This window comes from Dendrobates tinctorius, unplaced genomic scaffold (assembly GCF_039654945.1).
Source record: "Dendrobates tinctorius isolate UK_male_01 unplaced genomic scaffold, ASM3965494v1 ptg000230l, whole genome shotgun sequence".
NCBI classification, from domain to species: Eukaryota; Metazoa; Chordata; class Amphibia; order Anura; family Dendrobatidae; genus Dendrobates; species Dendrobates tinctorius.
Window position 1 is genome coordinate 5,707,836 of NW_027361897.1, and position 20,951 is coordinate 5,728,786.

The 20,951-nt window shown below is 45.2% G+C and overlaps 1 protein-coding gene across 6 annotated transcripts in view; it reads left to right on the top strand.

The window, feature by feature from the left end:
• Positions 1–20,951, top strand: part of BTRC (beta-transducin repeat containing E3 ubiquitin protein ligase) — a 314,397-nt gene that overhangs the window by 189,629 nt on the left and 103,817 nt on the right. For all 6 annotated transcript variants that reach the window (XM_073555795.1, XM_073555794.1, XM_073555796.1 and 3 more), the window contains one exon: positions 3,849–3,938. In XM_073555795.1, the coding sequence (XP_073411896.1) occupies positions 3,849–3,938 (90 nt within the window). The remainder of the gene's footprint in view (positions 1–3,848; positions 3,939–20,951) is intronic.

Below are 20,951 nucleotides of genomic sequence, written 5' to 3' on the forward strand. Positions count from 1 at the left end.
GATGCCTGGCTAAACACAGGCACCCGCAGACAGACACAGACACGCACATATACTCCGCTCATGCACATATTCTCCACTCACACACTCCTCCTCCTTCCTTTCTGTAGGGTTTTTGGTACGCTGATCCGCAGACCTTTTTACACCTGCGGTTTAGCTGTGGATTTGACTGACTCATTGTATGTCAATGGGTGCAGAAACGCTGCAGATCTGCAAAAAGAATTGACATGATACGGAAAATAGAACGCTGAGAATCAGTGCGGAGTTTTCCACAGCCTGTGCGCACCAATTCCCATTGATTACCATTGCGTCAGCTACCCTTTGCGGCGGATTTGGTGCAAATCCACACGGAAAAAACGCTGCGGATTCGCAACGAAATTCGCAACGTGTGCACATAGCCTAACATTTCATTTTGGGCATTTTGTAAGAAGAAGAATAAGTAGTGAATACACACAGAATTTTATGAGAATTTAAACGAGAGGCCACAATGTTGTCCTAGGGTGGACATTCACTTTGGAAATGGAGGGAGATTGACTTAGCTAAATGCACAAAAGTTTCTTTATAATTTACATTAAAAAAAAAAAAAAACCAGGCGTACACTTAGTAAGTGCTCTAGACACTTTTTCTGCTGTTCGCCAAGACAGGAGTGACATATGCCAAATGGGAGTGGTTTGCTTGGAAGAGGGCGTGGCTCCATGTGCTAAAATCGTATCAAAGTAAGCAAAGCAATGAGATAAGTTTGAGATATTTTAAGGCCATGTAGTCTAAAATTAGACAGAATATTTATTCGTTTTGCTCTGAGTTGTCTTTGAACATATCTAGATAAGATAAGGAGGGCTAGCTAGCTGCTTAGTCAACAGACGTTAAAGAGGTATTCCCATCTCCAAGATCCTATTCCAATATGTAGTGAACATAATAATAATAATATAAGCAAATACCTCGAATTAGAAATGTAGTATAGTTCTTCTATTTTGCGGTCACTTTCCTCATGTGCAGGCATTGCAGTAATCCATGGTTACAACCACTAACAACCTAACGATCACTGTATGAGTGGTTGTAACCATGGATACCTAAGCCACTGCAATGCACTGCACATTGGGTAAACAACACAGCGAATCAGAAGAACTATACTACATTTCTAATTGGAGTTATTTGCTAATATTATTTATTATAAACCTATTAGATATTGTATTGGGGTAGGATATTTGAGCTGGGAATACCCCTTTAAACTTTAGCTCCATCTATCAGACTCCTGGTGCCCGGGATGTGTCCGGTTTAATAATAACAAGGCTTCTCATGATGAAAGCGACTGCAGCACAAGGATAATGGGCGTCTGGCCAGCATTCCCCGAATCCCTAATTCGTTGCTTGGAATAACTCCTGGATGCCCGCTGTTTGCTGTAATTTGTTATACTTTATGACTACGATATTACGTTGCAGCACAATGGCACTCCCTGTGTTTTTTTTGTGTGTGTGTGGGGGGGTGTGCTTAGTGACTAAATGGGAAGTTCAGTATCTGTTAAAAATTAAAATGAACGTGTCAGCCGTTTTGGCCGATATGTTACGGCCACTGCCTTTCAGGCCTTATCTACAGCTTTCTGTAATACTGTAGATAAGCCCCAGATCCGATCTGCAAGATGAGAAAAATAACTTTTATACTCACCTGCAGGGCGGTCCGGTCCAATGGGTGCCGCAGGTCTGGGTCCGGCGCCTCACATTTTCTTGCGATGCCGCCCTCCTGCTTGCTTCATCGCTCCCCGGAATCGCCCTCCTGCGCAGGCGTACTGATCTGCCCTGTTGAGGGCAGAGCAAAGTACCGCAGTGTGCAGGCGCCGGGCCTCTAACCCTTCCCGACACCTGCGCAGGAGCGCAATTCCGGGGAGCGATGAAGCAAGTAGGAGGGTGGCATCGCAAGAAGATGGGAGATGTCGGCCCCGGACCTGCGACACCCATCGGACTGGACCGCCCTCCCGGGTGAGTATAATAAACTTATTTTCTTATCTTTCAGGTCGGATCGGGGGCTTACCTTCGGCATTATAGAATACTGCAGATAAGCCCTGAAAGGAAGTGGCCGCATCTTATATCAGCCAAAACTGCTGACAGGTTCCCTTTAAATGTATTTTTTTGATCACCTACTAATGCTGCTGAGACGGTCACTCCTGCACCTCTTTTCCTTCCACATGGAAAAGGCTTGGGACCAGAGAAGTCCCCAACTGAGACAGTCTCCCTTTATGGGTTCCATGGCTTGTGTGTGCCCTGGATATGATCTTTATGCACCGTTTCAGGACGGTATTACCAGGACTTTGAGCTGCTCTTTCCTACACAAATCTTCTGGATTTTTGGGCTGGACATGGTTGTGGTCCATTGTTGCAAAAATAAGCATAGACTTATATGTTTGTCAGTTTATCTGTCAACCAGAATGTTTCCCAAGGGATGAATGTTACCTGTCCAATTTTGTAACCTTGGAGGTATGAGGCACCAAGACACTATGAAATTTATACACCGTTTTCAACCCACAGGAAGGTGCGTATTCTTGTGGAAATGAGGCATTATTTTGGTGGAATTGTTCCCCAGAATTGGTCTCAAAAGAGGCATTGAGTATGCAGATGTCACTTAAATGGATCCTTATCGGTTTAATGTTGCCCAAACCACAGGGAGCATGAATCGGTCACTGGTTGTGTTTTCGGCCATATATTTCAAATGCAAGCACCGCAGTTAGACCCCCGACATTGAGAAAGGCTATCACGTGGTGGAAATGACCGGCAGGGCGACAAGCCGGTGAGACTACTCAGAGTGAGGATACTTGTCGTCATTGAGGTTTATTGTGCTCTCACTTCTCATGAGCCAGAGTATATACAGTCCAAATTTCAAGACGGGCGACTCTCTCTTTTAGAAGTTGCGGCAATTTTCCTCTGTAAAATAGCGAGTGAATCACCCTGTGTGTTATTGTTAAGGGGTCGTGTCTTTTTAAATGGATTCAAATTGCAAAGTGCTTGTAAAAACGAGTACCGTAACTTTGCAGTTTATCACTTACTGAAAATCATCTTTTCTCAAGAAGGATTAATCATTCTATACTTTTACTATTTTACTAGTTTACTATTTTGTGCCTAAGTAGCCGGCCTGCTTAACAGTCTGTTAGGCTAAGTGCACATGCTGCGGATTAACCTGCGTTTTTTTTCCGTGCGGATCCGCAGGTAAAGTGACCTGCGGTTTATCTGGGGATTTGCCTGCGGTTTGACACCTGGACAATGGAACAGGTGCCAAACCGCTGCGGAATCCGCAGAAAGAATTGACATGCTGCGGATTATAAACCGCAGCAAAACCGCGCGGAAAAAAACGCAGCGTGGGCACTGCGGTTTTGAAATCACATTGGATAACATGGTACTGTACCATGTCTGCGGAACTGCTGCGGATCCGCAGGGCCAAAAACGCTGCGGAACCGCAGCAGAATCCGCAGCGTGTGCACATACCCTTATAGGTGGCCGGTCTCCTAGGCAAAGGTGTGCACAGTTCAGAACAGTGGTGTAGCTGGTCCGGACGGTCAGTAATCTGGAGAATCCTGGCAAGAGGTTTTCGCATCCGGATATATTCCAGCCAGTGACTAATGAGAAGCTATGCACTTAGCGGGTGATGACCCGGTGCACCCACCATTGCAGACATGCTGGTTAGGAACCACCAGTACTTCTACCTCCTAAGCTTGCACTGTTATTGTGGAGTTCATACGTGCGTACATATATGCCACTGATACCATGTATTGCTATATAGAAAGGTTTAGAGGGGTTTCTTCTGAATAGCACCCCATTTGCTGTATTGAGTAATACTTGACTCTACATTCTTTTTTTTTTTCCCCAGACATATAAAAGCTGTGCCAGATTGTGCTTAAACCAAGAAACTGTGTGCTTATCTGGATCGGCCATGAAGACAGAAAGTTGTGTAGCGAAAGTAAGTCTGCCTTGTCTGTTTTATTTTTAAAATTTTTTTCCCTATTTAATTCTTAAATTATACCTACACTCTTGATATCTTCCCTGACGTGACACAAACTTCTCAAGCTCTAAACTAATTAGAATTGGACTCGAGCATGGAGCTTACTGGCCATGGTAAGGAACATGGTACCCTTAAGTTTGCAGTGTGGCCCTATTCACCTTCGTTATGCTGCAAAGTGGTCGCCATCTAGCTCTAATTTTATAGAACAAAATCGATCCTTTAAAGAGTCTAGTTACATGACTTCTAAATCCAAGCAAGAATCTCCATTTGCATAGAGCAGTTTCAGGGTTCTTGCCCCTCTTCAGTGCAAAATAGGAGGTTCCCCTGTCAAAGACACTGAAACTGCTGTATGCAACCATGTACCATTTCTAATGTTGGTGCCATCTTGTGTAGGGTCATACACAAGATATGTAAATATGTAACTTAATAGGCAATTGGTTTTTGCCAGTTTAGGGGTGTTTCCCTGCACACTGACCTTGTCCAATGAGGGCTGCAGATGATCTGTAGAGACACGCCCTTTAAAATGAAACTGTCACTGGGAAAAAACGCTATTAACCTGCAGATATGGAGTTAATCTGTAGTTTAATAGTGTTACTAACCTGCCCAGTGCCAGCACATAGCCAAACAATGCCCCAGCAGCATTCAGTTTCAGTCAAGGAGGCGGCGCTGGTTCAGTCACTGCTCTGAGTATAGACAGTGGCAGCTGTAACCGCGTCCCCGGCCCTGACTGACACTGGCTCTGCATTAGGATCGGCCGTCAGCTAGGGCCAGGGGCGTGGTTACAGCAGCTGCTTTGTATTCTCAGAGCGATGACTGACCTGACGCCGCCCCCGCCTTCACGACTGAAAGCGAATGCTGCCAGTTCGCTTTTCCAGAGCATTTCTGCTACCAGTAACGTGATGACAGACCTTAGTGAGGACTTGCTTTTTTTTGTGGATTGAGTTGAAGCTCTTATTAGGAACATTTTACATAATGTTTGGGATCACATTTATCCGGCGCTCTACGCTGAGCACTTACATTGAGGTTTCCTTTTAAATCTCTGAGTGACGAAATTCAGATGGAACCCCTGATTTCAGCGATACCACATTTATATAGTTTTTTTTTAATGTTTTGGCACTTTTACACAGTCGAAACAGTTATAGAAAAAATAATAATTTTTACATCGCTTTGTTCTGAGAGCTATTACTTTTTTATTTTTTGGCTAATGGAGCTGTATGGTGGCTTAATTTTTGCAGGACAAGATGACTGTTTCAGCCATGCCATTTATATTTACATTCGTCTTCATCACGTTTTATTCCCCTTTTTGTTTGGCGGTATGATGATAAAGCATTGTTTTTTTGCTTTGTGTTTTTTTTTTTTATACGGTGTTCACTAAAGGGGTTAACTAGTGGGACAGTTTTGTAGGTCTGGTCGTTCCAGACGTGCCGATACAAAATATGTGTACTTCTATTGTATTTTTCATAATTATTTATGGGTACAATATTTTTTTTTATTTTTTTATTATTTTGTGATTATTTTTTTTTAAATTATGTTTACAACTTTTTTTCACTTTTTTTTTTTTTTTTTTTTTTTTTTACTTAGTTTCACTATGGGACTTTCACTTTCTGCAGTCTGATCGCAGTTATAAGGTTTAGCAATGCAACAGAATTGCTGTACCTTATAACCTGTCAGTGCTGTGCTGCAGACTCAAGTTAGTTAGATCTTGCACTGCGCATGATCTAACTAACTTGCAAGTGCCTGGTGACCCGGATGTCACTGTGGCAACAATCGGGACCCCGCAATGACATTAAGGAGTCTCCGATCCAAGGTTAGAGGGGCTTTCTTCCCTCTGCCTGCTCGCCAAATGCAACAATCTCAGCCTTTAGGGGGATTAAAGTGCCAAAAGCGATGCGAGCACTGCTCTTGGAACTGAAAGCCAGATGTCAGCTGTCAGAATCAGGTGACACCCGACGGCGATCGCCTTGACGTACATGTACTGCCTTGGTAGGGAAGTCCTCCTCGATCATGACGTACATGTACTGCAAATGTCGGAAAATGGGGTAAAGGGGTTGTCTAGCTCGGAGGCCCAAGTCTGTAGTCACTGTTGTCAATCCACACAGTGCTCACTGTTTCAGGTGCCAGTATACTCCCCGGCCACATTCAAACTAGACTTATCTGGTCTCACTCAATTCATTTGTATTGAGCAAGTTCATTTGTGTCTAGTTGTCTTGTGACCACATGTATGCACATCACATACTTGCAGTCACGTGCCAGCTATCTGTGCCGGCATCGGAGAATCCGGACTGTGTGTGAAGAAAAAAGAAGTATGCACAAGCAAGAGATCACACATAAATATAGCAATATGGCTTATGTGTTAATAAATATTGATGACTGCAGACTTGTACCCCAAGGCAGGACAACCCTTTTAAGACACATTGAATATCCCAAACTGACAAGCCAAGGGTCTGCACATGACTTTATTCTGGTAAGAAATCCATGGGTGGCTATGTGTGCGCCTCCCGTGCCCCAACGTTCCTTGCCCTCTTCCAATCTGCACTTTTACTTAATGAATTTTAATCGTGTGGTTGTTTAGATGCGAGAATTATATCTACAGGACAGAAGATATTTCAGTTGCGATTATGCTGAAGCAGTATGATCGTGGCGTGAGGAGAGCATGCTGTTTAATGATCGCCGAGTCCTTTTCTCATAAGTGATAGTAAACACTTTCTACAAGAATTACGAGCGAGCGTGAACTGCGTAACCACTCCACGACTGTAGCACTTTGCTGTACCAGCAATTACAGGCAATTAAATGGGAAAACATGTTGTAAACGTACGGATTCTTTCTTAAAAACAACTATTTTTAGGCTTGTGCGATCCTCAAATGTATGGGAGCGTTTAACGTTGCTTCTTCCATGCAGATGGTCTGTCTTGTGAGACTGAACGCCGGCGTCTTCTCTCTGGTATCGAGGAGATTAAAAAACACAATGGAATACATGGATCATTGAGTGGAGTCCTACTAATGCCAGAGCAACATCTGAGCGAGGAGGGGGATGATCCGACTTTATATTGTAATTTTCACTTCAAACATTGAAGGAAATAGAAATAAAAAACAATCAGTGTTACAGCTGTTCTCTTTTTTCCCCCTTTTTTTTTTGTAAATTTCTCTTTTGCTCTTCTACGTCACCCGTTGCAAGAGAGGCGCAGAGTGCATTGGGACCTCGTAATTACCAGATTATTAAATAGGGTATTTCTCTAGTCACCTTCCACGACAGCAGTTATCAGCAGTTATCGACAGCAGTTATCGGAGGATGTCTCCCCGCCCTAATAGGGGACAGGAAATGCACAAGAGGTTAAATAACCCTCCCCTTCCTATTACCTCCAGTGTTTTTCCTGTCCCCTATGGGGGCATGAGAGGTCCGATAGTGCTACCGTGGCCGGCGACTGGAGGCACTACATCCCTTACCTCAAGCCGGGCGGCCGACTGTCTGGGGCTCCGCTCTCCTCCGTGCATTAGGCCGCTCCCGTCTCCGCTGCGGCATGACTCGGGACCCCTCACCCGCCTTTCCTGCGCCCCCTCCGCGGGGTAAAGCAAGGCGGTGTCGTGCGGCCGGGGTCCTCATGGAGCTCCCCGGCGTCCTCCTCCCCATGACGGCAGCGCACACGCGCACCGGAAGTGACGCAGCGCTGTACTTCTGGTTACTCATTTTCGGCGTTCCCGGGGGGAATGCTCAGGCAGCCATCATGGCGGCCGCCGATAGAAGCGGGCGGCGACTCGTGGGCGTCGGGAGCGCTGTCGCCCCCCACACCCCGCCCGCCGCAGTGATTAGCAGATGCCGAGAGTGCGGGGCGGCATCGGGGGTCGGTGGCTGGGGGATTGAGGGGGCGGAGCAGCATCCCAGGAGACCGCTGACAGCTGGAAGTAGCCGTAAGGAGGGGTGATTGCGAATACCCCCACCTGTGGACCAGGGCAGGAGGAGCACAGAACACGCTGTGGACCTCGGCTATTTAGACCCTGGTCAGAGGGCGTCCAGGTAAGGCCATTTCTGCACTGGTGACTGTGACAGACTGACCATGGACGGTGAGAAGTCCTCGCGTTCTGCTTCTGCGGAGCCCAGCGTTCACCCTCCTACTGTAAGTAGCAGGTGGGTCCCCCTTTATTCTGTCCCGAGGGTCCGAGGTGACTTAGTATGCCTTCTCTCTCTGTTTTAAGGAGACAAGGCCCCTGACCCCATAAAGAAACCGAGCCGCAAGTGCGTGTGTGGTACCAAACTCTCCTCGACATATAGGAAGAAACTTTGTCAGCCCTGCACGGATGACGTAATCCTTGCAGAACAACCATCCCTTCTGGACAGTATAAAAAACCCTCATCAAGCAAGAAATGTAATCTTCTATGATGACTAGTGCCCAGACCCTGACACCGCAACACCCTCCGGCTAGGGAAAGGAAAGCGCCCCCTGCGGAGTCGGACTCTGGCGAAATTGATGCCTCTCACTCAGAGGATGCGTGGGAAAATGAGGGTTCTACTTCCGCCCCCAGGCCCGATAACAAAAAATACTACTTTTCATCGGAAGACATGGGGGACTTAGTTAGCATGGTAAGAGGCACCATGGGATTAGAGGAGACGGACGTGGAATACTCGGTTCAGGACGAAATGTTTGGGGGGCTGAGGCCCAAAGACCAAAAGGGGTTCCCCATCCATGAAAACATCCGGAATCTGGTTATGCAAGAATGGACCTTCCCCGAGAAAAGACTCACTACCCCATCAGACCTAAGGAATAGGTTTCCTTTGGAGGGGGATTGCTTCCTATGGGAGATCCCTAAAGTAGACGTGCAGGTGTCCAGAGTAACTAAAAGGACGGCTCTTCCGTTCGAGGACTCGTCTCAGCTCAAGGATCCCATGGATCGTAAAATGGAGAGCCTGCTTAGGAAATCCTGGGATGCCTTCACAACCCTGCTGAAGGCTAATATAGCCTCTACGTGTGTAGCTAGGTCCTTATTTCGCTGGCTGCGTACACTGGAGGATCACCTCTCTCAAGGAACCCCCAGAGAAGAGATCCTCGATTCTCTTCCTCTACTACAAAAAGCAACAGGGTTCCTAGCCGATGCCTCTGCAGAATCCATTCGGGTAGCAGCAAAGTCGGCAGTCCTCTCCAACTCAGCCAGAAGAACGCTGTGGCTGAAATCATGGGGGGGGGGAGACATCACGTCAAAGTCGAAACTCTGTGCGATTCCCTTCCAGGGGAAGTATGTATTTGGCCCAGCCCTGGATGACATCCTGGAGAAGGCCACAGATAAAAAGAAGGCACTCCCAGAACAGCGGAAACCTAGAAGACGATTTTTTCGTTCCCCCCCGTGACCAGCCCTCCCAGAGAGAGTTCAAAGGGAAGGGTAAAACGGGCAGGTGGAGCTCTCCGAAGGGAGGTAAAGGCAGAAATATTCTGGCCTTCCAGCAACAACAAAATTCCACACATAAGCAATGACGGTATTACGGTCGGGGGCCGACTCTCGAATTTCATAGAGCAATGGCAGTCAATAACCTCAAACCAATGGGTTCTTCGCACTATTCGTGACGGGCTGAGATTGGAATTCGAGAGTCCTCCCCCTCGATGCCTGAGAATAACCTCCCTACAAGCGCACCTCCAGGTTTCCTTGCTGGCGGACATAAGAACATTGCTGCAAGCAAGAGCAATCTCCCCGGTTCCACGACGGGAAATAGGCAAAGGCCACTACTCTCGCCTCTTCGTAGTGGTAAAACCCTCAGGGAAACACAGGGTCATTATAAACTTGAAACCTTAAAACCAAGTGGTAAAATACAGGCGGTTCAAGATGGAGTCGGTCAAGACTGCAATCCCCTTTATAGGACAGAATTGGGTGATGGCTACAATAGATCTAAGGGACGCTTATTACCACATCCCGATCCATCCAGACCACAGAAGATTCCTCAGGTTTGCGGTATCTCAGGGGTCCCAAGTCAAACTCTACCAATTCAACGTCCTGCCATTTGGGGTATCATCAGCCCCCCGGGTATTTACCAAGGTGATGGCAGAGGCAATGATCTTCATTCGCCAACAGGTGATCTGAATTGTCCCATATCTGGACGATCTTCTAATAGCTCCGTCCACATCTCGCCTGAACCAGGACATAGACAAATCTCTAGAGATTCTAAAAGCCTTTGGTTGGATCCCCAACCTAGAGAAGTCAAACCTTCATCCCTCAACAAGGAAAAAATTCCTAGGGATTCTCCTGGACTCGGGAAAGCGAAGTTCCTTTTTACCCAGGGATCGGCAGCTCGACCTGGCTCAGAGGGTCTCCAGGTTCAGGGACCAAAAAGCACCAACCCTGAGAGGCTCGATGTCCATGCTGGGATCACTTACAGCATGTATCCTGCGCCCAAGCCCATACTCGGACCCTGCAGTCCTACGTCCGTTGGTGTTCAAGAAAACGCCAGAACCTATTGAACAGGAGAACCCCGCTTGCCGGTCATGTGAAAGCCTCTCTTCTATGGTGGCTGAACCACCAGAATCTTCAGCAGGGTGTCAGCTGGGATCAGCTTCCTCTAAAAATCATCACCACGGATGCCAGTCAGAGAGGCTGGGGCGCTACAGTGGAGAAATCGCACTTCCAAGGGTTATGGGGCCCAGACGTCAGATCCAGATCCTCAAACGCGAGAGAGCTAATAGCGGTAGAAGAAGCACTCAAGGCAGCAGCAACCCTTGTCCAAAACCATCACGTACGTGTCTACTCAGACAATATGACTACGGTGTCCTACGTCCGTCACCAGGGAGGCACGAAATTCTTCAACCTAAAGCGGGTGGCGGCAAGAATCTTCTCCTGGGCAGAGAAGCATCTACTGTCCATATCAGCAGTACATCTGAGGGCAGTGGACAATGTGGAAGCGGACTTCCTCAGCAGGAAGGACGTTCATCCTGGGGACTGGAGCCTGGACTAGTCAGTATTTTTGTAGCTGGTCTCAAGATGGGGATATCCAGAGGTGGACCTATTCGCCAGCGGTCAGAATGCGAAGGTTGAAACATATTTCTCCCTCAGCCCCATCGTCGGAGCGTAGAAAGTTGATGCCTTCACCCACCCGTGGCACTTCAATCTAGCCTACGCCTTCCCTCCAATACCTATGATAGCAAGAACACAACAAAGTACGGGCAGAGCGAGTTACTACAATATTGATAGCTCCCTTGTGGCCAGGAAGGAGCTGGTACGGAGCCCTGCAAAACATGGCTCAGGATGGTCCAATACTCCTGCCTCAGATGGACAATCTCCTTCGCCAGGGCCCTCTACTGCACCCAGTCCCGCGCAAGCTGAACCTGGCAGCCTGGCTACTGAAGCCAGAATTCTAAAGGCTAAAGGCCTATCCGACAGGGTTATCCAAACCCTACAAAAAAGTAGGAAACCAGTGACTAACGCCATTTACGGGAAAGTCTGGAAGAAGTATTCATCTTGGTGCTCCCCAAATTCTTCAGATCCCTTCCGTCCTAGGATTACACAGATCTTAGAGTTCCTCCAAGACGGCCTAGATCTGGGTCTCACACCCAGTACCTTAAAGGTACAAGTGTCAGCCCTTAGTTCGTTCTACGATCAGGACTTGGCGAGCCATCGATGGATTAAACTGTTCATGACCTCAGCGTCTAGGATCCGTCCCAGACACCGTAGCCAGATTCCCCCCGGGACTTGAACCTGGTTCTCAGGAACTTGATGGCTTAACCGTTTGAACCTCTGGCTTCCATAACTTTGAAAAACTTGACACTAAAAGCTGTATTCCTGGTAGCAATCTCTACCGCAAGGCGCATAGGTGAATTGCAGGCCCTTTCAATACCGGAGCCATATTTAACCATCATGGAAGATAGCATCATCCTGAGATTAGATCCCTCCTTTATGCTTAAAGTAGTCTCGAACTTTCATAGGTACCAGGACATAGAATCATAGAATCGTAGAGTTGGAAGGGACCTCCTGGGCCATCTGGTCCAACCCCCTGCTCAAAGCAGGATTCGCTAAATCATCCCAGTTGATGTCTGTCCAGCCTCTGTTTGAAGACTTCCATTGAAGGAGAACTCACCACTTCTCGTGGCAGCCTGTTCCACTCATTGATCACTCTAACTGTCAAAAAGTTTTTTCTAATATCTAATCTGTGTCTCCTCCCATTCAGCTTCATCCCATTGCTTCTAGTCTTTCCTTGTGCAAATGAGAATAAAGTTGATCCTTCTACAATGTGACAGCCCTTGAGATATTTGTAGACAGCTATTAAGTCTCCTCTCAGTCTTCTCTTTTGCAAACTAAACATTCCCAAATCCTGCAACCTTTCCTCATAAGACAGGGTTTGCAGACCGGTCACCATTCTGGTCGCTCTTTTCTGAACTTGCTCCAGTTTGTTGATGTCTTTTTTAAAATGTGGTGCCCAAAATTGGACACAATATTCCAGATGAGGTCTGACCAAAGAGGTGTAGAGGGAAATAATTACTTCACGTGATCTAGACTGTATGCTTCTGTTAATACATCCTAGAATTGCATTTGCCTTTTTTGCTGCTGCATCACACTGTTGACTCATATTCAGTCTGTGATCTATTAGTATACCCAAGTCTTTTTCACATGTGCTGTCACTTAGCCCTATTCCTCCCATTCTATATATGCTTTTTTCATTTTTATTGCCCAGATGTAGTACTTTGCATTTCTCCCTGTTAAAAACCATTCTGTTAGTTGCTGCCCACTTCTCCAGTTTATTTAAATCTTTTTGAATCCTCTCTCTCTCTTCTCTAGTATTAGCTATCCCTCCTAGCTTTGTGTCATCAGCAAATTTAATCAGTTTACCCTCAATTCCTTCATCTAAATCGTTGATAAAGATGTTGAACAATACAGGGCCCAGGACAGAGCCCTGTGGTACCCCACTTGAGACATTCTTCCAACTGGATGTGCAGCCATTTACGACCACTCTTTGGGTCCGATCACTAAGCCAGTTATGAATCCACCTAACAGTTGCCTTGTCCATTCCATACTTAGTCATTTTTCCAATAAGGATTGTATGAGAGACTTTGTCAAATGCTTTGCTGAAGTCAAGATATACTATATCTACAGCATTTCCTTGATCCACCCAATCAGTAATACCATCATAGAAGGAAATTAAATTAGTCTGACATGACTTATTAGTTACAAACCCATGCTGACTCTGTTTAATCACTTCATTCTTATCCAGGTATTGACATACATGTTGTTTAATAATTTGTTCAAAGATCTTTCCTGGTATAGAAGTCAGACTCACCGGCCTATAGTTGCCTGGGTCCACCTTCTTCCCCTTTTTGAAGATAGGAACAACATTTGCTCTTCTCCAGTCTTCTGGCACTTCTCCTGTTCTCCAAGAATTTTCAAAGATTATGGAGAGGGGTTCAAAAATTTCTTCTGCTATCTCCTTCAGTACTCTGGGGTGTAATTCATCTGGACCTGGAGACTTGAATACATTTAGGTTAGCTAAGTGTTTCCTCACTATCTTTCTGTTTATAGATATCCTGGATTCTTCTATTCCCTTAATAGGACAGTGAATAACAGTTGATGTTACATTTCCTTTCTGAGAGAAAACAGATGCAAAATAGGAATTTAAAAGTTCAGCCTTCTAAACATCCTGTCTTACCATTTCATCATTTTCATCCTGTAAAAATCCTATAGCATCTTTGACTTTTCTTTTACTTTTGACATATCCCCAAAATCCTTTATTATTGCTTTTGACATCTCTTGCAAGCCTCAATTCATTTTCAGCTTTAGATAATCTGATTTGTGCCTTGCAGGTTCTGCAGACAGCATTATATTCTTCTTTAGATATGCCTCCTTCTTTCCATTTTATAAACATTTTTTGCTTCCTTTTTAGCATGTGCTTAAGTTCTGTGTTCATCCATCCTGGTTTCCTTAAATGCTTCCTATTCTTCCCTCTTTTCGGAATTGTTAACAACTGTGCTTTGAGAATTTCATTTTTCAAGATTTCCCATCCTTCCTGGACATTTTTGTCTTTAAGGATATCCAGCCATTGGATCCCTCCAATTCTCTTTCTGAATCCCTTAAAATCTGCCTTTCTGAAATCTAACCTTGACGTCTGAGTCTTCACAGGTCTTCCGCCTCTAGTTATCCAAAATTCTAAAATAGCATGGTCGCTACCTCCTAGGGTCCCAGCCACTTTTACCTCCTCAACCATTTCCTCCCTGTTTATAAGGATTAGATCCAAGGTAGCAGTTCCCCTTGTTTTCTCCTTTACCTTTTGGAAGATAAAGTTGTCAGCAAGAGAGGATAAGAATTTCCTTGACCTGTTAGTTTTGCCTGAGAGAGATTCCCAACAAATGTCTGGATAGTTGAAATCTCCCATGACAACTATGTCATATTTTTTGGAGAACTTGGCCATTTGATGCATAAAGAGTTCATCCATATCTTCAGCTTGCACAGGCGGCCTGTAGTAAATGCCTACAATGGTGTCCTTTCCATTGTTCTGTCCTTGTATTCTTACCCAAACAGTTTCCACAGAACTCCCAGTCTCTGAAGCTTCAATCTCTGTGCAGATATACGCATTTCTAACATACAATGCGACACCCCCTCCTCGTTTATCAAGTCTGTTTCTTGCAAATAAGTTGTATCCTTCTAGTCTTGTATTCCAATCATGTGTATTGTCCCACCAAGTTTCAGTGATTCCAATGACATCATATTTCTTTTCCTGTGTTAGTAGTTCCAATTCTCCTTGTTTGTTGCCCATGCTTTGTGCATTAGTATAGAAACATTTTAGTTTGTGATTGGTTTCTCCTTCTCCAATATTTTTTTTAATTAGATTCTTTCGTCTTTGTTCTTCCTTTCCACTTCTAATAGCAGAGTTCTCAGTAGCATTTGTCAGGTGTATGGCTTTTTCTGGTCTTTTGCTTCCCTTCCCATGTTCTAGTTTAAAGCTCTCCTTACAAGTGTAGCAAGGCGACTTCCAAATACCTGCTTTCCAGTCTTCGTAAGGTGCACCCCATCTCTAGCAAGTAGTCCATCGTATAAGTAGTTCACTCCGTGATCCAGAAATCCAAATCGTTGCTGACGGCACCATCGACGTAGCCAGTTGTTCACCTGCAGAATCTTATTCCACCTCCTTGTTCCATGGCCATCCACTGGGAGGATGGAAGAGAAGACCACCTGCGCTCCCAGTTCTTTCACTTTCTTGCCTAAGTCTTCAAAGTCTCTGCAGATGGTTTCCAGGTCGTTTCTTGCGGTGTCATTTGTCCCCACATGTAGTAGCAGGAATGGGTAGTCATCTGTAGGTCTGAAGAGTCCTGATATCCTGTCAGACACATCTTTAATTTTTACACCTGGAAGACAGCACATTTCTCTTGAAGTTATATCCGGTCTGCAGATAGCGGCCTCTGTTCCTCTCAACAGGGAATCCCCCATGACCACCACTCTCCGTTTCTTCTTCACAACATTTTTCTTTCTCCATCCAGGAGGACTCTGAAGGCGTACAAGGTTGCTGTTTGTTGGCAAAGTCTTATCCTGATGTATTTCTTCATCGTTTTCCTGCGTGAGAGCCTGGTACTGGTTTCTGAGCAGTTTGGGTGCTGACTGCCTCCTGATCCTCCTGCTTCTCTGGGTCACATGTCTCCATTCCTCTGTTTCTTCAGGTGCACTTCGAATTTCTTCTCTTTCTGTAACATGAAGAGATAATTCTGCTCTGTCCAAGAACTCTTCACCTTCCTTAATGATCTTCAACGTAGCTAACCTCTCTTCGAGATTTTGCAACTTTTCCTCCAACAGGGTCACAAGCTTGCATTTGTGGCATGTGAAGTTTGGCTTTTCCACTGGTAAATCTGTGAACATGTAGTAAGAAATGCAGCTCACCAAATGGCTCCTGGCCTCTTCCATCTTGAGATTTCTTAAAAAGATGAAAGATGAGCCAAAATTTCCTCTTTTCAGCTGCAACGGCCAAAACCCAGTGATCGTTGAGCTCGCGGAGACTCTTCACTTATCCCAGAAGGCACTTGGAATATGCAAATGATCTCCTCAAGACTCTTCCCCTGGTTTCTCCGATTTCCTCTTTTCAGCTGCAACGGCCAAAACCCAGTGATCGTTGAGCTCGCGGAGACTCTTCACTTATCCCAGAAGGCACTTGGAATATGCAAATGATCTCCTCAAGACTCTTCCCCTGGTTTCTCCGATTTCCTCTTTTCAGCTGCAACGGCCAAAACCCAGTGATCGTTGAGCTCGCGGAGACTCTTCACTTATCCCAGAAGGCACTTGGAATATGCAAATGATCTCCTCAAGACTCTTCCCCTGGTTTCTCCGATTTCCTCTTTTCAGCTGCAACGGCCAAAACCCAGTGATCGTTGAGCTCGCGGAGACTCTTCACTTATCCCAGAAGGCACTTGGAATATGCAAATGATCTCCTCAAGACTCTTCCCCTGGTTTCTCCGATTTCCTCTTTTCAGCTGCAACGGCCAAAACCCAGTGATCGTTGAGCTCGCGGAGACTCTTCACTTATCCCAGAAGGCACTTGGAATATGCAAATGATCTCCTCAAGACTCTTCCCCTGGTTTCTGGTTTCATAGTATTACCTTCCTTCTGTCCAAATCCCTCCAACGCGAAAGAAGAAGGGTTCCATACCCTCGACGTCCGCAGAGTAGTTCTCTTCTACCTCTAGCAGACGGAAAGTTGGAGGATCGATCAGAACCTATTCATTCAGTTTTCAGGCCGAAATAGAGGGAAAAAGGCGGCAAAAAATGCAATCGCCAATTGGATCAAGCAAACGATCAGCCTGCCTACTCGTCACAGAACGTTTCCCCTCCTACATCGTTAAAAGCCCACTCTATTCGTTCCGTAGCAACATCGTGGGCAGGAAGAGGGGACGCATCTACGGAGCAGATATGCAGAGCCGCTACCTGGTCGTCTGTCCACACATTCACCAGACAGTATAGACTAAATTTCAACAGGGATCTAACGTTTGGCAGACGTGTTCTGCAGGCTGTTGTCCCTCCCTAAGAAATTAGTTGTTGGTATTTCTCCGATTTCTCCGATAACTGCTGTCGTGGAAGGTGACTAGAGAAAATAGAATTAATCTTACCGGTAATTTGGTTTCTAGGAACCTTCCACGACAGCATTAATTTCCCTCCCTACCTGATGCTCTACTGGAAGATTCCTGCACCTTTGGTGGTAACTATACATGCTAGTGTGTACAGAAAAACACTGGAGGTAATAGGAAGGGGAGGGTTATTTAACCTCTTGTGCATTTCCTGTCCCCTATTAGGGCAGGGAGACATCCTCCGATAACTGCTGTCGTGGAAGGTTCCTAGAAACCGAATTGCCGGTAAGACTAATTCTATTTTTACAATAATCTTCAAAGGGGCAATGTTACCAGTCCTGTGGAGTAGCATGGGTTGCCAGTACCTGGATAAAGGCAAGTCTCTCCCCTGTAATAATGCACCTTCACACAAATAACACCTACTGAGTGCCCCCTTCAAAAATCACACTGCCACCTTTTGTGTCCATGGCTCCCTCTTCTACCACAGGATCCAACTAGATTTATTTAATTTGACTAGTTTATATAGCGCCATTAATTCCACAGCGCTTTAGACATCATCAGTCAGCACTGTCCCCGATGGGGCTCACAATCTAGATTCCCTATCAGTATGTCTTTGGAGTGTGGGAGGAAACCGGAGTGCCCGGTGGAAACCCATGCAAACACGGGGAGAACATACAAACTCCTTGCAGATGTTGTCCTTGGTGGGATTTGAACTCAGGACCCCAGGGCTGCAAGACTGCAGTGCTAACCACTGAGCCAACGTGCAGTTTTAAGAATTTTACTCGCAGTACAACTGGCCCTGTGCCCGCCATCTACCATGCTACACCACTTAAAAAAAAAAATAATTTAGTTTTATTTATTTTTAAATCCGATTTCAATTGCTTTTATTTTTTAATACTTTTGTATTACCGTCAAGATCCGCCGGTAATGCAACTCAATGGGAAAAAAAACGGATCCGCCAAGCAAAATCGCCAATCCTTTTTTTTTTGCAAAACGGCGGATTTTGACTGATAGTAAAATACGGATGTGTGAAACAGGCCTTACTCGCATCAAGGAAAATAAAGCCGTCATAGTCCATTGCTGAGACTCCGATCTATGCGGAGTATTCCTTATAACCCCCTTGTAACTAAATAATATAAATTTGCATCAAATAGACGCATTGGGAGTGAGGAGCTAGATCAGAAGCTGAGCTCATGCCTTGCCAGGCAGATTCCAGGTGTGTTACCCAGCCTGCATCTTCCTGTAACAGCAGTTACTGGAGCTTTTCTCAGATTTCTGCTTCTTAATCATTTGGATGTAGCGGTCAATCACTACCAGTAGCAATTAAATGGCAGGGTTGTCTGGACGCACATGCATCAACCCCCAACAGTGCGACCGTGGGGTGCCTATAGGTTACTATGCCACTTGTGAGCCTGCTGAAGGCGCCCCTGGATGCCATGTTGGTCCTCCTATGAAGCTCAGCTTGTGGCTAAGCTTCGTAGGAGCATGTGGTTATAATTATATACTGCAATTCTAAGTGATCAGATGATTGCTGGATCAAATTCCCTAAAGACTAAAAAGTAAAAAATGTTTCCTGTTAAAGTTGAAATCGCTCTTTTTCCCCCCCCCAATCAAAATACGGTAAATACATTAAATTTCAAATATAAAGTGATTAAATCACGCCTTAAACTCCAGTAAACTAAACGGCATTTTTCTTTTTTTTAATAGTTGGTACATTTTCCCCAAAAAATACAGTAAGAAGCTTTTAAAACATTACATATAACCCAAAACGGTATAAATAAAAAGGTCCTCTCTTTGTGCAATAAACAAGTCAACATAATAAAGCTTCCTTGACAGAAAATTAAAAAGTTACGAGTCTAAGAGAATGGTGACACAAACCAAACTTCTTTTTTTCCTTAAAAAGTTGAAGTAAAAATCTGCAATTGCCATAGTTGTGCTGTCTGTGAGAATGACACATCTGGGTAATTTCTTACCAACATAGAACTCAAAAAAAACAATGGCAGCATTGCGCTTTTTCACCTTATTACCCCACTTGAAATGTTTTTTTCTCCCCCATTTTTAAGTGCATCGCTTTATAAAGCGAACCATGTAATTCAAAGGTACAACTACCTATAAATTGTGGGAATGTGGTTAGACAGAGCTGAAGAATATGGAGGATTACATGGCAACATGGCAGCAGGTTTATTTTTTTAGTCCCTTAATGATAAAATTACTGATTTTTCAGCAGCAGATTATCAAAACTACAGCAAGCATCCAAAGTAAGGGTCCCGTTTCACATAGCGACGCACCAGCGATCCCGACAACGATACGACCTGGTAGGGATCGCTGGTGCGTCGCTACATGGTCGCTAGTAAACTGCCAAAACAGTAAGATCTCTTCAATGACGCACTAGCGATCCCGACAACGATGCGACCTGGTAAGGATCACTGGTGTGTTGTCACACAACAGCTATTCTGAACGATTCCAGCCTGCGTCCCTGAGTTCTGCGTCACCAACGAGGTCGCTGGTCGGCATCAAACACAGCGATGCATGCTGGCCAGCGGGACGCCGACGATGTAAAAATGGCCCAGGACATTCGAGCACGATTAGTGATATCCAGCGGGGGGCGGTCGCCGCTATCTGTCACATGTAGCAAAATCGCAGGCAAGATCGCTGTTGCGTCACAAAATCGTTGACGCATCAGCGATCTCGCTATGTGAGACGGGGCCTTTAGTGCTGCGTCAATGGAATCGGGGTCTTTGTGTTTACATCATGCTGCTCTGATTATGTGTCAAAAACCCGGATACAGATTCCCTTTGGTTATAAAATAAAAGTAAAGAAAATATTTTTTTAGAAATATACAATATACTCTCACTCCTTTTATCAGTTAAAAAATAAAGAAACAAAAAAAAATTCAGTATTACCGTTTCCATAAGTCTGTTCAATAAAAATATAAAATAACCAGTTGTCATGCTGTGACGGTCTTCGATAAGGACGGGGGGACCTCAAACTGTTCCTGGAGCTGGGACCCTAACTATCCCCGTCTTGGAGGTATTCTTAAAGGTGCAGAGGCCTAACTCTCCAACCTGACTATGCTCCTTTTAAGCCCTGTCTGTCCCCTCCCCCACCCTGTGAGGCTTGGGACAGATACGTAAGGTAAACAAGACACAAAGACAAAACCGGGATAAAAGAAAACCTCCATCATACAAAAGCATAACCAACAATATGGAGGATGATAGGGACAGGGAGGAATAAACTAAATGGGAAAATGAACCAAGAGATAAACACACACGTACTACAGCAACCACAGAACACTACAAGAACAGCTTCACTCCAACCACTTAGCTTTAGCATACAGCACAGGAAGACGAATCTTTCACCGACCAGAATAAGAAGGTCTAACCAGTTTTTATAGGAAGAGGTAATGACCAGAGCAGAAGCAGTTGAAGTGGATCTGCATGTTTCTGACCAGCAAAGAAAGGGTGGTTCCCCTTTTCATCACCAGCGGAAACTAAATTAATTTAATATGGGACACACCATCTCTAAAGAAGACCTGTGATTCATTACCCGATGTGACTGTCTAGCTCCGGGTCCTCCAGTGGAACGTGACATCCTCATGACAACTATATGGTGAACTAAAAGGTGTCTTATGCACCTTTTTAAAGTGGTTGTCCGGTCTAAATTTGCACACACACTCCCCCCCGTCTATTGACGCAGCCTCACTCAATACAAGTGGGCGGGAGTATGTATAATTCATTCATACCCTCTGGTCCCAGCTCATATACCGGTGTATCCTCGAAGCATGCAGTACGTGCGCTGGGGGGGGGGGGGATTCAAAAGTCAGTAGTCAAATAGTGACTCGCTCTGACCTGGAGAACTGTATTACCAGGTGATTTTTACTACCACACAATGAATGCCATAAAACTACACTCCAAAAAACAATGGTGGAATTGCGTTTTTGTTTCACCTAGTTTGGAATACTTT